General features: G+C 42.5%; 1 protein-coding gene across 23 annotated transcripts in view; it reads right to left on the bottom strand.

Moving 5' to 3' along the window:
- The window catches only part of Magi1 (membrane associated guanylate kinase, WW and PDZ domain containing 1), a 602,777-nt gene that overhangs the window by 122,575 nt on the left and 463,582 nt on the right, over positions 1–16,620 (bottom strand). For all 23 annotated transcript variants that reach the window (XM_050160299.1, XM_050160295.1, XM_050160291.1 and 20 more), the window contains one exon: positions 15,028–15,147. In XM_050160299.1, coding sequence (XP_050016256.1) covers positions 15,028–15,147 — 120 coding nt within the window. The remainder of the gene's footprint in view (positions 1–15,027; positions 15,148–16,620) is intronic.

The following is a 16,620-nucleotide window of genomic DNA, read 5'->3' on the forward strand; positions in this document are numbered from 1 at the left end:
CCGATTATCATTGCTCACCTGTGTCAATCATGACTCAAGAAAAATGTACTACAGACTTGTCTATAGGAAATCTAATCTAAAGGGAACATTTTCTCAACTAGGCTCCTTTTCTCAAGTAACTCTAGGTGTCAGGGCAACAAAAACCAAGCAACCCAGCCACCAGAACAAGCCCCGACACACTCATTGAATCAAGGCTTTGGCAGATAAAGTCTGCCCTTTCTCTCTTCTATTGGTCTTGCCACAGAAGCACTTTGGAGCCAAACCCAGGTCACTACCTTAAGGTTTTTGTGATGGGATGGATGAAGGAAAACCTACAATTTCCCAAAGTCCTCACAGACTCTGTAAGCTGGCCTTTGAATCAACTCCTTTTGAATGCATCTGTCTGGACCCTGGACTTTTAGTCAATAAGAGTGTAGCATTATAGACTATCTTTTCCATTTAACTACAGGCAGGCAGGCGGGTTACATACTGAGTCCCATGGCTACCCCAGGACTCTGTTGCCTCTTTGAAACTGTGCCTTCCAAAAAAAAAAAAAAAAAAAACCCAACCAAACAAACAAAAAACAAGCAAACAAAAACAAGCAAACAAACAAACAAAAACAAAAAAACTCCATCTTTCCAAGAACTTCCAGTGTGATCTAAGTAGGCCAAGTCCAGCCGAGGCAGAAGCACAGACCTTGCAGAGAACATGCAGCATATACAGGAGACTCTGTGTGAAGGACAGAAATAACTGAGGTACTGCAAATGATCAGACAATTAATTACGGTTATTGCTTGGCAGGTTGCATCGTTCCTATGAGCCCTGAACCTGGCTGTCCCACAGTCTCCACGTTACCCAACAGACACTTCCTGAGGTTCCCGGGCTCCAGCCCAAGTGGGAATGTATTTCTCTTCCTCTCTGCTATTTTCAGAACAGGTTCTTCAATAAAATCCAACAGGGGTGGTGGGGAGGGAAGAAAGGGAAGGCAGGGAAAGAGGAAGGTAAGGCTTGGCCTTAATTAACAGGCACAATCTATGTGCCATGACCAAAGCCAAAGAAAATAGTTTTTAACTCACACTTATGAATTAATGAGGGCTGCAAATCAATGTTTAAAAGTTTTATGAAACATTTAAGGAAGACTGTACTATGCCTGGATTTTCAGCAGGAATGAATCAAATCTGTGCAGCTTCTCAACTTACACAAAGTTATAATTTCATTTCTATCCTTGGAGAGAATCTTTATTCTAAGCACTAAGCTACATATTAACAGTAAGACATAAAGAAACAAATCCCTTTACACAGCCAATATCAGTGTTGTGAAACTTCAGCAGGCAAACAGCAGCCTAGGAACATTAATTACAGATGCTGGTCCAATAGGTGAGGGTTGGCCTGATAATGCAAGATTCCAACCAGTGTCCAGGTGATTCTGCTGCACCTCAGGGTCTCCATGTTCAGACAGAGAAAACCATCCCCCCTTTTGTAGGAGAGGAGCACAGAGGGTTCTTGTAGGGTGCCACTGTTGGTTCAGCACGAGAAAACCCTTTTCTGTTCTAAAGCTAAGCATTGGAAAATAACCAAAAGCCCAGGGCAATAGTGGCATTCCCTGAGTGAAACACAGACAAAACGTTTCCAATGAGGGCAGTGTCAACTGCAAGTGGACGAAGATCCCTTCTCCTTTTGGAGGTAGTGTTATAAAACCTCCACTCTCCTCTACGAGCACAGAGAGACATCTATATGCTCTGTGAACACAGACATCCAGCTCACCTGGTTTTGCCCTGGCCTCATGGCCCTGCGGCCTCTGGCCCCACCCACTCTCCAGGCTGGTCTACTGCCTTCTGCATGCTCTCTCTCTGACTCCACAGGGCTCCATTCAGTAGCCCCTCAAACTGGGCCCCCTCAACAGCTCATGGCTCTTGTACCCACCCTTCCCTTTGTCCCTCATCCTTACTAGTACCTGTCCTCAGGGCATTATCTGTGATCCCACAGGCTGGATCGAAGCCACACTCTGATCAGCCCAGCTGTGTTAACGGGGGACACACACCGCTCCTTTTCTAACGTCTTCCGCCGCATGTATGGAGTGGTTTGACTTCACATCGGTTCTCACTTCTGGGTTATAAATTCTCTGTGGCAGTAGCCACTGCTGTTTCTGTGCACGTCTGTGTTCCCCGAGGGCTGCCACAGTCTATGAGGTACACAGTGTCACTCAGCCATACTTTGCAGAAGGTATAAAGGAACAAGCAGTGACAGCACACGTACACCCCAGCCAAGGATCATCCTAGACACCAGCACTGCAGATGCAGTTTAAATGACATGACTCTTGGCATGTCTTTCCACTCTATTAGTGACTCCTGAATAGCACGTCCCCATGCTACTCTGCCATTGTGACATTTAAAAACCTCCCAGCACTTTCTGCTATCCCTTTTCCCATATGCCCCACCCTGTAAACATATATTTATATATAAAAAGGATAATAAACCAAATCCTGTAATTAGATGTTCCTCTGTACCCATGACTTTGAGTATGAGACCAAAGAGGAGACAAGCTAGTATTTATAGTTATCTTGCAGCAAAAGGAACCAGTAGTCTCATTTTTCAGTTCAAGGAGATGAAAGCCCATAATTTGTAAATGATGAAGGGGCATTAAAACATAGATTTGTTTGTGTCTAACATCCTCATACACCTCAACTCCAGAAATCTCTTAGGATCTCTGAGCAAGAAATTAAATAAAATTTCCCTAGCTCTAGCCTCACCATCTTCAGATTCAGGGAAAAGCCAAAGACAGCACAGGTTTCATTTGGTGACTTTCATTATCAACAGAGAACATTCCACAGCACAGTTTGCCAGCAGAGCTTATCACAACAGACGGCTCCCAGGGCCCGCCAAAGAACAGGACTCCAGACGGTCTCATTTTCCTCAATGACAAACATGAACTCTCTTCACCCCACTTTATATCTCTGTCCCCCAAAAGTATACTGCTGGCAGCTGCTTTTCTGCAGATCTTCTAGGAAGCAAAACAATCCCATTATTGAACACTGACATCCCCTTTCTAATTAGCATGCAGAAATATGCAACACAAAACTCCAGTCTCAAATGTCACCCTGGCACTGCACTTCTAGGCTGAAGGAAAACCTTTGCGACGCTCCAAGTGTATAATCAGTCTCTTCTATCCAGAGGCATTTGTAAAGCAGGCATGTTCAGAACCAGTCCCACTGAATAGTCCATCCCTTGTAAACGCTCTCCCAGGGAAGTCCCAAGGGTGGGCACTAAGGCAGCAACCAGGATTGTAAAAATATCAGCAGGAGGGGGAAAAAAAAAGCAAGAACCAACAAGGATAGTTCAGTTGCTGTATTTCAAATATGATATCAAAAAAAAAATTAGCTCAGTGCATAATTAGAAAGTCAGACCAAGGGGTTTATTTTTATTTTCTCTGATTTGCTTTGATACTTTGTCTGTCCAGGAAAAGGACAAGAAACTGGTTTGAGCTGGTTCAAGATGTGAAGCAGATCAGTGACACACCCCACTAACAACTTCTATGCCTTGCAGGAGAGTCTGTTGGGAGTACATGCAGCTGTCAACAGTTACAACTGGTGAGAGGACAGTTCCATGACAGAGTCCTTGCCTACTCCTTAAACCGGGTCCAATTACAGCATTTCTTCACTTCTTTTTGGAGACATGCTCCCCTTGCCCCCTTCTCTCCGCAGTCAGCTAGCGTTTATTATCTTAGCACACGTCAGCAACACAGACCCAGATCCAGAAGCCAAGAGGCTAGGAGGATTACTGCCACTTGCCTCTTCTTTCCCCCACATCACCAAATTCATCTCTTTGGTCACACTAACACTCTAGATTCGACCAAGTGTCATTACTACCGTCACCCATGCAGTTCTAGCTAGCCGCAGCACCAACTGCCAGATAAAATGCAGAGTAGGGTGTTCTGTGATGTATCTATGGACACATGCACATAAACGTGAGTTCTGGAGCATGTGTGCCATGAACATGCATGTTTGTGGGAGGTGTTATGATGGTCCTTGACTTCCATCTTGTCTTGAAACAAACCAGGGTCTCTATTGGACTCGTCCTTGTACACTCCAGCCTAGCTGGTCGGTGAGCTTCCAATGGGTCTCTCATTTTTGTCTCCCATCTCAGTGGGAGAGTGTAGAGGTTATAGACACATGCCCTCTAGTGTCCAGGCTTTATGTGGATTTGTGCTACTGTGTTAAGCTTTCCAAGGATTCTGGGGATCTAAATTCAGCTCAATATGGGTTTGCTGAGGTTCTTCTGTGGGACTTTACTTCTCCTAGAATAATTTTTTATTCAAAAATGGTACTGAAATAAATACAGTGGCCAGCTACTGTGGTGAATTTAAAAATTCAACTTTTAAACATTATTAGTTATTCTTGTCCGGGTGGTGGTGGCGCGCGCCTTTAATCCCAACATTCAGAAGGCAGAGTGGATCTCTTTGAGTTCAAAGCCAGCCTCGTCTACAAGAGCTAGTTCCAGGACAGGCTCCAAAACTACAAAGAAACCCTGTCTTGAAGAACCAAAAAAAAAAAAAAAAGGTTATTCTTTTTAACATTTAGTGTGTGTGTGATTGTGTGTGTGTGTGTGTGTGTGTGTGTGTGTGTGTGTGTGTAAGGGAGGGAGGGAGGGCAGTGTATATCCAAAAGGATCAGAGGCATAAGATCTCCCAGGAACTGGAATTAACAGGCCATTGTGAGCTACACTGGAAGCTGTGAACTTAACTTGGGTCCTCTGCAGGAATAGTAATTGCCCTTAACCTCAGAGCCATCGCTATAGGCCCATGTATGAATTTACAGTAGCTACAACAGTGTGCACTAAACCTGTGGAAACCCAAGCCAGAACAAATCCCAGCATGACAAAGAGGGCTGGACACACCATTCTGAATGTGGGTCTACTAATGCGCATTAGCTGAGGGAGGGAGAACCTAATGGACCACTCTTTAGTGGAAGACCACATACCTAAGGCTATCAGGGCAGCATGAACTTGTCTTGAAGGATTTGGGAGCAGGAGGTAGACACACAAGAGTGTGTGGTAGAAATGGTGGGTTTAATCTGGAAAGAGTTGGGGGAGGGGAGTAAGACTGATTGAAATACATTGTAAAAAAACTCTGAAAGAAGTGTTAAATAAGGAAAAAAACTCACAAAACCTCAACTGTTCCAGTTGGAGAGATGGTTCAGCATGAAAAGCTCTTGCTGTTCTTGCAGAGGACTAGAGTTCAGTCCCTAGCACACTTCTGAGGGCTGTCTTGCCCCATCTTATATTCCTCTCTAGGGCTGGGATCAAAGGTGTACACCACCAGATTTTTATGGCAACTAGGGTGGCTACTGGGATTAAAGGTGTGTGTTACCATAATCTGGTTTGTAATAATCTGACCAGTGGGACTGTCTTACTCTCAGATCTTCAGGCAGTCTTTATTTATTAAAATACATCTGAAATGCCACTACAGGGCACATACACAGACATTTAATTTATAAAGTAAAAAGCAAATCTAGACAATATTTGCAACTGTTCAGTCTGAAGATTCAGCAAGTTAGTGGGTACCACATGCATAGCTGAGGTTAGTGGCTACCATAGGTATAGTTGAAAATATACCGAGTGAGGTACCCTGAATAAAACTCTCAATGGAGAGCACTAATTTGGGGAAGTTGAGCCTGGCTGCTTCACTCCCTGCCCACAAGTCATCATTCTAACCTGTTCTGCACTGAACAGCCAATCTGCTTTCAGGTCATGCCTTGGGTGCTGATGACTGGACTTTTGCTACCTCCAAGCAGCTCTCCTGACCTTCCACAAGCTCCCCTCTTACGGCTGCTTGAGACAACACCTGCTATACACTATAGCATTCTGCAGAACACCCTCTCAGAATGCATTTTACTTTTTTTTTTTTTTTTTTTTGAGACAGGGCTTCTCTATGTCACCACCTCGTCAGTCCTAGAACTAGCTCTGTAGACCAGGCTGGCCTTGAACTCACAGAGATCCACTTGCCTCTGCCCTCATTTTACTCCAGCCTGCTCCGTTGGAACCCGAGAGGTTCAAATCCATAATCAGATGGCTCTCTTTCCTTGTTTTGGCCCTGTGGCAAGGCAAGACATTGGGACAGGGGAAAGGAACATGCCATGGAGGAGTAATCTGTTCATGCCATGCGGCCAAGAACCAAAGAGAGAAAGAAGAAGCCACATTCTCAATATTCCCCTCACCAGCATGTTTCATACGAAGTCCCCAAAACCTTTTAACTAGACTGACTCCATCTTTTAGCAGTTCCACCACTTCTCAACAGCACCATAGGCTAGGAAACAAAATGTTATAATTCTGCTGCCCTGCCCTGTCACCTGGGTACCCTGGTCCTTTAAGAGACAAGCGCCACTCACCCCCAATCTCTCCCTCCTGCCAGGCAAGCTGATCTCTCACCTCCTGTTTCTCTCTCTGTCTATCCTTCTTCTGAAGAGGCAGCCTCTGCCTCTCCTTTCCCCCTTCTTATTTTTCTCTGTCCTCCCTTTTCTCCCTGCCCACCCCTGCCATAACCTCTTTCCCTTAAAAGCCCTTCCCAATACCCATTAAATAAACTCTACACCCAAGTTCTCTCTGAATGTCATATCTGTCTGTACCCCACACCAGCAGAGGAACCTGCCAGGGTCACACTGCCATAAATCATAACATTGAGGGGCCTTTATTGCATAGCTTTTGAGAACACTTATCTGAAAAAAGCAATCAAATACAATTATTTTGAATGCCATATTTGAGACTACTCTGTATAGTTTGGTTTGTTTTTAAGGAGAAGAGCTGTTTCAGCTCATAGTTTCAGCCTGCTCAGCTCACAGCAACTTAGACCTGGAAGTATAAAGAGGGAAAATAAGAGCACTCTGTTGTAATACCAGGCTCTTCCCTGTTCCAACAAGGCCAAAAGAAATTCCAGATGGCAAAAAAGGTGGGGGGGGGGGGGAACCTGGGAAGTAAATACATATACTGGACTGGCAGATGCCCTGGCTTACAAGGAGGAGGTGGGAAGACACTGTGCAGCAATTTCCCTAAGTGGTGCCTGCATGCCAGAGCTAACACTGACTGGGCGTGTACCTGTGCCAGGCACTCAGCTAAGCCCTTTGTAATGGCTCCCTCATTCAGGCCAGCTCACACGGAAGCACTGTAATCTCCAAGAGGAAAATGGTAACTGAGCAGAAAGTGACTTGCCAGAGGGGACACAGCTCCATGGCACAGGGCTGAGATTCAGGCACAGGTGGTTTTCGGCTGCTCCTGAGTGTCTCTCGCCAGACACAGCCACTGTTGAGGGATGGTCCAGGGACAGTGGGTGAGAGCAAAGCCTCTGGGAATCTAGCAGCATTACTCCTAGGGCAGTAGCTGGCATTTAATAAAAATTTCATTTGCTCTCAGCTTGCAAAAGTCAAACTCTAGTTGGTTCCAAAAAGTGAAGAGCCTTCTCGTATGGGTGTAAAATTAAACTAGCAAAAGGCCAAAGGCTGGAGAGCAAGCAGAGAAAAATGTATAAAGAAGTGGAAAGGGTTGAATTGGTGTATTAGAAAACTTCAGTTCTAAAACAACCAACCAGCATTCATAGAAATACACTTGAAGACAATGAGACATTTTCTGAAAGTATTTGCTTCCCTTCTGCTGGGCCGGGAAGTCAGAGCAGCACTCACAGGCTGCCTGTTAAATCCAGGATATCCTTGGGGTTGAGAAAGACTGTTGGATCTGAGCTGGGTGGGCTCCTGATCAGACCTGGCACCGTAATCTGGTTATAGGGTAGCTCCACTTTAACTCTTGTCATATATGTGCATGTATATATTTCAGGAAGCTTCTATAGCAGTAGATTTCCAAATGATTTTTTTGGAAGATCATTACTGTTATTTATCTCTCCCCAAGTTTCTCCTCTATCCAACCCCATGTTAACCCCTCCTGTTCCATTATTACTTGTTAGCCCTCTATACTACTGAGTTCTAGTGCCCTTCCCTTGAAAGGTCTTTTCACAGTCCCTTACTTATTTCCTGACATTTATGGATATTACAAGCAAAGCATACATATCTGAAAGTTGAAAGCTAACATCCACAAATGAGAAAACACGTTTCCTTCTGGGTCTGGATTATGATTGTTTCCAGCTCTATCTACTTAACTGTAAATTTTATAATTTCATTTTTCTTAATATTTTATTGTATAAATATACCACATTTTCATTATTTATTCATTATTTCTCTCATCTTATTATAACTTTGGTAGGCCACATATTTTTCTCATCCATCTCTTTTAGACTTTTTAGTTGAAGGAAATATAAATTTTAAAAGTATGTTGATGATTTTCTCTGAATTTCTTCAGTATATATTGTGATGCCTTCCTTCTTATTATCAATTTTATTCATTTGGATCCTGATACCCTCTTTTGGTTAATATGGTTACCATAGTGCCAACCTTGTTAAATCTTTTCAAAGAACCAACTGTTGTTTTTATTCTTTTATTGTTTTATTTCTTTCTGTTTCTATCTCAGCCCCAATTTTGATTATCTTTCTGACTTAGTTTGATTCTTTTATTACTGTGATAAGACATGATCAAAACCAACTAGAGAGGAAAGGGCTTGGTTTATTTTATAGCTTAATGTCCATCATGAAGGTAAAGTCAGGGCAAGTGATCAAGACCACAATCTAGAGGCAGAATCTGGAGCCAGACCACAGAGGAACATTCCTTACTGGCTTGCTCTCTATGGCTTGCTCAGCTGGCTCTCTTACACAACCCAGGACCACTTGCCGGAGGATAGCACCACCCACAGAAGGCTTTGCCCACCCACATATATTATTAATAAAGAAAATGTTTTTACAGACTTGCCTACAAGCCAGTCTGATGGGGGTATTTACTCAGGTGAAGTTTCCTCTTGCCAAATGACCCTAGCTGTGTCAAACTGACAATAAACAAACAAACAAACCAATAAATAAATAAATAATAACCAGAATACTCTTCTTATATACTGCTTTTGGGTTTGTTTTGTTTTGAATTTTCCAAGGTCTTCCAGGGCAACATAGTTATTAGTTTGAGGTTTTTCAGATTTTTTGACACAGGTACATGGAACTATAAGCTTTCCTCTTAGGTTTTCACTACATCACACAGACTTTGGAATGTTGGGTTTTCATCTTCATTCACTTCCTTCTTGATCACTTACTTGACCCAACTGTCATTCAGTAGTGTGCTGTTTAGTTTCTGTAAGTCAGGTGTGCTTTCACTAGTTTCCACTGCTGTTGATATTCAGCTTTATTCTCTATGGTCACAGAACACAGGGTGTGATTCACTTGTTCTATATTTGTTAAGACTTGCCTCGCGCTAATACGTGGTCTATTTTGGAGAAAGCTTCACGGGCTGCTGAGAAGAGAGTGTATTCTTTAGTGTTTGGGAGGAATGCTCTATGGGTAATCTGGTAGGTTGATTTGATTCAATGTACTTTAACTCCAGAGTTTCTGAGTATAGACTTTCCCCTCAGTGGCTTGTCTCCTGCTAAGTGTGGAATTGAAACTACCCACTATTACCATGTTGGTGGGATCAATCTGTGTCTTTAGATCTAATAGTGATTCTTTGATAAAATTGTCTGTTCCTGTATTTGGTGCATATACGGTTAGACTGTGATACTCTATTAGTAGATTAATATTTTGATGAGTATGAAGTATTCCTCCTTATCTCTTCAGAGTAGTTTGGTTTGAAGCCTATTTTTCCAGATATTAGATTGACTACTCTACTTGATTCTAGTTTCATATCTTTTCCTTTTACTTCACCCTAAGGTGGTGTTTATTATTGAGTGTGGCGTGTGTTTCCTGGAAGCAACAAAAAAGGTACCCCATTTTCTAATCTGTTAGTCTGTGTGTATTTGCTAGGAGTTGAGACCATTAAGATTATTGAGCATGCCAGGCAGTGCTGGCACATGCCTTTAATCCCAGCACTCAGGAGGCAGATGCAGGCGAATCTTTGTGAGTTTGAAGCCAGCCTTCTCTATAAGAGCTAGTTTCAGGACAGGCTCCAAAGTTACTGAGAAACCCTATCTCAATGCCCCCCCCCCCAATAGAAAAGAATTATTGAGCAATATGTACTAATTCCTGTTACTTTATGGTATTTCATTAGATATCTTTCAATTACGTGTTCTATTTCCTATACCTTCTTGGGTGTGTTTAACCTTCTCTCCTCATCTCTGTAGAGCTGGTTTCGTGGTCCTAAATTCCTAAAATCTGTTTTAATTATGAAAATTTTTCCTTCTTCCTTTGATACAAGTGATAATCTTGCTGAGTATGGTAGTCTGGCCTAGTACCTGATGTCTTTTATGGCTTGCATAACTGCTTCCGGTTTTCCGGTCTCCACTGAAATAGCTCCCCCGCATCATCATCCTCTTCTTCTGTATCCTTTCTTTGCTCTGTACATTTACTATTTTCACGTCTATGTGGAAAGTTTCTTCCTGGTTGTGTTTATTTATCTGTATGCCTTTGGGTTGTGATGGGCATCTCCTTCCCTAGATTAGGGAAGTTTTTTTCTTTGATTTTGTTGACAATATTTTCTGTGTCTTTCACCCGAGTCTGTCTCTCTGTCTCTCTCTCTGTCTCTCTCTCTCTGTCTCTCTTTCTCTGTCTCTCTCTCTGTCTCTGTCTCTCTCTGTCTCTCTCTGTCTCTCTCTGTCTCTCTCTCTCTCTCTCTCTCTCTCTCTCTCTCTCTCTCTCTCTCTCTCTCNTCTCTCTCTCTCTCTCTCTCTCTCTCTCTCTCTCTCTCTCTCTCTCTCTCTCTCTCTCTCTCTCTCTCATATATCTGCTCTCCTGCTATTACTGGGTGTCCTAGAGTCCCTTGTATGTTGTGCCTGTGACTTTTTGCTTTTTTTTTATTTAATATATTCCTTGACTACATGATTCAACTCTTCTGAATTGTCTCAAGACCTGACGTTCTCACTTTTCCTTGATCCAGTATACTGATGAGGCTGTTCTATGAATTTTTTTGTTTCAATTCCTGAAATTTTAAAGTATTATTTCATTTTTTTTCTTCTTAGCTTCTCGCTTACTAAGTTCTATTTACACAGTTTGAATTGCTTTTATTATTTCATTCAACCGTGTTTTCTTTTTTTTTCCCCATTTAAAACAAACTACAGGTTTAATGGGTGTAGGAGAAAATGGGTTAATTGGGAATAAAATTTCAAACAGACCCTGGAAGGAAGCATAACACGCTAAATTCCTAATTTCAGAACAGTTTAGTAAATGACAGACAGGGTTTGAGAAAGCCATAGAGGGGGGTGCAATGGCTCTGGGCTTGTCCCAGCAGCAGGGAGCCACCAACCACTCTCAAAGCCAGAGAGCAAAAGAGGACTCTGTCTGGAAGGCGATGTCCAGCAGCAACTGGGCCCTGAGAGGAGAGACACAACCAGCCCACCATGACTGGGCTGGGCAGCTCGAGGGGAATGAACACGCTGGAAAATCCTCCTCCCTTTGCCTGACTCCAGATACCGCCTTTGCTCCTCCAAATCCAGTTAGGGCCAAAGCTGAGGTGTCTGTTGATTTGGGGCATCAGGTCAACCTCCCAGGATGCAGAACAGGGTGGGGACAGTGCACAGGGGGTGTGGAAGGACACATGGAAGGCTCCCGAGGAAGGAGAACCTTTTGGTGTTTATTATGTTACTACACGAGTGTACCCACAGCGGAGGCTTTAGAAGGCAGTATCAACCCAACCGTGTTTTCATTATCTTTATTCTACCATTTATTCAGATCCTCCTTGAATTTCTTAATTATTTTGTTATTGTTATTTTAAAATCACTGTCTTGTACATCATCTAAGTTGCTTTTCTTAGGACCATTACCCTAGGAGGGCTGATTTTTGGTGGTGACCTATTGGATTGGTTATCCATGTTACTTGTGTTTTGGTGATGGGACCTAAGCATCTGGGATTAGGTCTTTGGTAAGGTCTCTTGGTATGGATACCTTGCCTTCCCTTTGTTGAGTGGGTGTTGAAGATCTGTTTACTACTATAGCAATCTGTGGAGATGTAGACTTCAGATTAATTTCAGGAGAGTTTAAGGGTTAGTCTTGGGGCAATTCATTATTGAGGCCTGATAGGATATTAGAAGCAATCCCAGTTCAGCTTGGGCTAGGAGTAATATCGAAGAATAGGAGAGGGCTTCTATAGAATTAGAGGGGAATCTCAGAAGAGCCTGGGGGAGGGTAAACCATGATCAGAATATATCATATGAAAAACATCTATTTTTAATAAAAAAAACCAAAACTACAAAAAAACCCCACCAAAATGAATTCCATAAGATACTGAATTGTCATATTTTAACTAGTAATTAGTTTGGCTTCTAATAGTGATACAATCAAAAGTAGCAATGTCATAGATTTGAAAATATATATGAATCGGGTGTAGTGGCACACACTTTTAAACCCAGACTCGGGGGACTGGTCTATGGAGTGAGTTTCAGGACAGCCAGAGCTATATAGTTAGACTCTGTCTCAAAAGGGGGGGGGGAGGGGAGAAAAAGAAAGAAGAAAGAGAAGGAAGAGAAGAAGATTCTTAAAGCCAATCCTCAGGAGTCTGCTTGGGACTACCTGTTAGGCAGCAGAAATGGGTAGAATTGACAGTGTGTGCATGGGGTCCCCTATCTGAAGAATAGGATCTGAGGGCCTACACAAGACACATGATTCTCAGGCAGGGAAGGGGGTTAGTTAGAGTTGTAGTGGAGTCTAGGGATAGGACGTGGACTACTCAGGCAGATTTCAGGAGCAGGTGGAGTAGGTCATGAGAGTTTAGGGTCCCTTCCTGCAGAGTACACCATGGGCATGAATGGATTTGGCAGCCCCAGTCTAGAGTCCCTACCTGGAAAGTGGGCTAGGCAATGGATACAGCCGTCAGGCAGGCTGGGGTGGAGGCAGATCAATAATGAGCTTTCCATTTACCTTTTGTTTTTTAATCTTAAGGTTTAAAATTTCTCTATGATTATCCAATACACATTTTAAGAGCTTGTAGAGCTCCATAATATAATTATGAATAAATTAGGAATTTAACCTAGTTAATTGTATCATATTAAGCTCTTCTGTTTCAAATAATACTCCAAAGAATAATCAAGCTATAAAATTGTTTCAGAAAAATGTAACATTTTAAAGACATATAAATGTTCAACAAGTACCTAAAACTCTCTTAGTATCAGTCATCATCAAAACAAATCAACACCATAACAAGGTATTGTCCCACTTCAGACTAGCGGCTATTACTAAAAGGACCAAAAGTAACACACAGCAAACCTGCAGAGGAAAGGGATTTTTGAAGTATTAAAGTAAAATGTATATACAAGAGAAAACAGAAGTCGAAGTATAAAACACATCACTACCCCCATGTTTATCATTGTTCACAAGTCATGGCATGGCGACAGCTTGAGTGTCCATCAACAGACGAGTAAAGAGAAGACAATTTATATACACAATGGATTATTATTCGCCCACAAAAAGTCATGAAATCTGGGGCTAAGGATGTTCTTGCCCAATATGCCAGAAGCCCTAGATTCATTCTGCAGCCCCTCATAAAACAGAAGGGGTGGTGAAAGTTGTAGCTCAGCACCACAGAGGTGGAGGCATTAGGATACCAAGTTCAAGATCATCTTCAGCTGAGTATCATGCAAGTCTGGATTACATGAGACTCTCTTCAAAAATAAAAACTCATCCTTGGTGTCAACATGGATGAGCACGGAGGACATTTGGCTAGGTGACTGTGTCAGACATAGAAGGACAAATACCTTATGTTCTTACATGCATGCGCGAGACACAATAGGTCTGTAACAGGAGAAATGAGGAAAATAGCAGCCATCAGAGGGCAGGAGGAGTGTGTGATACAGAGAAGATGGTCAGCAGTAACACGAACACAATTAGCTGAGACGAATTTCCAATTTCCTATAGCATAATAGAGTAACTGTGCCTGCCACTAATTGATTATATATTTCAAGAGTCAGTAAAAAGAATTCTGAATATCCCGAACACAAATGATCAGTGTTAAATGATACGCATCATTTATAGCACCCAGACTTGTATTGAACTCATGACCTTCCATTTCCATGTCCCCAGCCCTGGGATTCTAAGTGTATGTCAAGTGTCCTTATCTGATCCTCACATATATATGAAATATCGGACCTGAATGTCAATTAAAAAAGAAAATATTTAGAAATCAGCTATGGGAAACTCACGTGGAGAGAATTAGCTATATAAATTATAATACAACCCTCAAACAGATAATAAAATGTAACTTTTCCCCTAATTCGTTTTGACATAGAAATTTTATTTGTGGAAACTTAACTAATGACCATGTTATAGTAGTGCTCTGAAAAAACAAAAATAGCAAATATTTGTAAATAATCAAAATAAATCTTCAACAGTTAAAAATATCCCAAAGTGTTTACCCAGAGAGAGAAAACGAAATAATTATGGTACATTCATATGAGGTGATTTGAGAAAGGGAAACAGGAAGTTCTCTATTACCGCATGACAAGGATCTATTAAGATATAACAAGAAACAGAAGCGCAAGGCACCAAAAGCATGCAATGCACACCGTCCTCTGTGTACAACAGGAAGAAACACGAATACACACAGAGGTACATGCATGCACACATGTGACTCCTCAGACTTCAAAGACTAATCAGGAGCTCTGGTCATACTGCTCATCACACTGAATCTAAGTCAGACAGGCAGCGTCTGGCAGAGGAAGGGATACTCATTGATGTTTCTTTATGAAGTGTGTAGACACACTTCCAGGTAAAACCAACTAGTGGTACACATAGGATTTCATTTCTTCAAGATAAAAACAACAACACAAGATCACATTGTGCAGTACAAGTGTCCATATCAAAACATAAAACGTCAGTCCTAAAGTTTACAAGGTAAAGAGAACTATCTGCAAAGAGATCTCTCAAGCCTTTCCACATCTTATTAGCACGCACCACATTAAGGCAGACTAGTCTCTTCTTTAGACTTCCCAGAGTCTAAACACTCTGCCTGGCCCACTGAAGGCACTCGGGATGCCACAGGGCAGCAGTGAAGCTCACCTTCATAGGTGCCGACTTCCAACAGGGTTCCGCTCTGCTCGAGGTCCAGGAACTCTTTCACGCTCAGAAAGCTGTAATCCACGCCAGGCACTTCTCCTTCTCTGGGAGACCGGGTTGTGCCTGCAGCAGAAAATACAAAGGTCCAGGATGTCATCAGTCCATTAGAGCAGGGAGTTCCAACCTGAGCAATTAGACAAACCTGCTCAGTAAGCTGCTCTGCCTAGAACTCAAAGAGGGGCCCAGGAAAAGCAACGTTCTCATGGAACAGCATTCCCAATCCCTCCCTTCTTCCCTCCAACAGGGGAAAGGGGAAACAGGTAAGGCAGAGACACTGTCAGCATTTATTTTTAAATGTAGCAAGCAAATGAAAAATTGAATCCAATGGCACACAGACACTGTTCATAATTATCAGCTTTTAGGACTACAATAAATACTACAAAGTTATCTACCCTAAGTCCAGAGCCTAAAGGGTTTGTATTGTTATCTTGGGTCTTGAAGTCCTTGTTCACAATGCATCTAGCAAATTCCCGTGTAATAAGCCTTTGCAGAAAATGACACCCGTTGCATAGGCATAGCCCTGTAGAAATGTGACTTCTCAATCTCTGCTTGGACATCTCCCAGGGATTAAAATGCTGCTTCTCTCCAGGTAATTATATATGCTCAATAAAAAGTGGACACCCATGAGCTCCGAGGACAGATAAAGGACTCTGGGGACGAAAGGGAAACTCCCCTTGAATGAATCTGTTCACGCTCTCAACGGCTAATCAATGTATCCATTTCTCTTAGGAAATGACACGGGCCACAGAGAGCATTTAAGACATTCTCCCAGGGCTCTGACCTGTAAAACTATCCATCACACTTCAGCACAGTGTCAAGCCAAGAGGAGAACAACAAGAGAACGTGGTTCACATCCACACCAAAGGAGAAAACAGTAAGATGCAATCACACAGTATGTCCTGGGAACCAGCGATTATGTTATGAGAAACAAAACCAGACCAATACAATAAGTTCTCTGATTCTATGTAACCCTCGCATAGAGCTAGGGGATGAGACTCTGAGTGGAGGTCACAAGGCATCATCCTCGGTGGTTGGTGATTTATCATTATCCGGGGTAATAATCAGGGTTTGTCTTCTTGCCAGAACTCTCTCCTTACAATTGTTAAGCAATGAAAGAATCAATTGTATGTGAGCAGTTCTGAAACCCTCAGTGCAGCCGCCTGCGTCTGATCCTGTCCCTGCATAAAGCAGCGTCCACACGCATGTTCTGTGTAGCTGTGGCGTCCTCAGGTCAAACCCCTCAAGAATTACTGCATACTCTGCTCAGGTTGAAACCATTTCTTCAAATTTAAAAATCTCAAATCCAAATGTCTCATAAGATAGCATCAGAATTTTTCACAGAATGGTGGTTTCTCACACCCACGACATTGCTTTGGGCAAAGAGGCTATTGGTGCCACCCAGAACTCAATTCCTGTGTTCTTTGCTGGTTGGTTTCCCCTTCTGGTACTGAGTGGATAAAGGGAGAGTGTGGGTCTTTAAATTTCTCTCCCAGTTATCACAAGTTAAGGATTATTGGTAATGCTTGCTTAGCCTAC

This window comes from Alexandromys fortis, unplaced genomic scaffold, assembly GCF_014885135.2.
Source record: "Alexandromys fortis isolate MF-2015 unplaced genomic scaffold, M_Fortis_MF-2015_v1.1 scaffold_111, whole genome shotgun sequence".
NCBI lineage: Eukaryota > Metazoa > Chordata > Mammalia > Rodentia > Cricetidae > Alexandromys > Alexandromys fortis.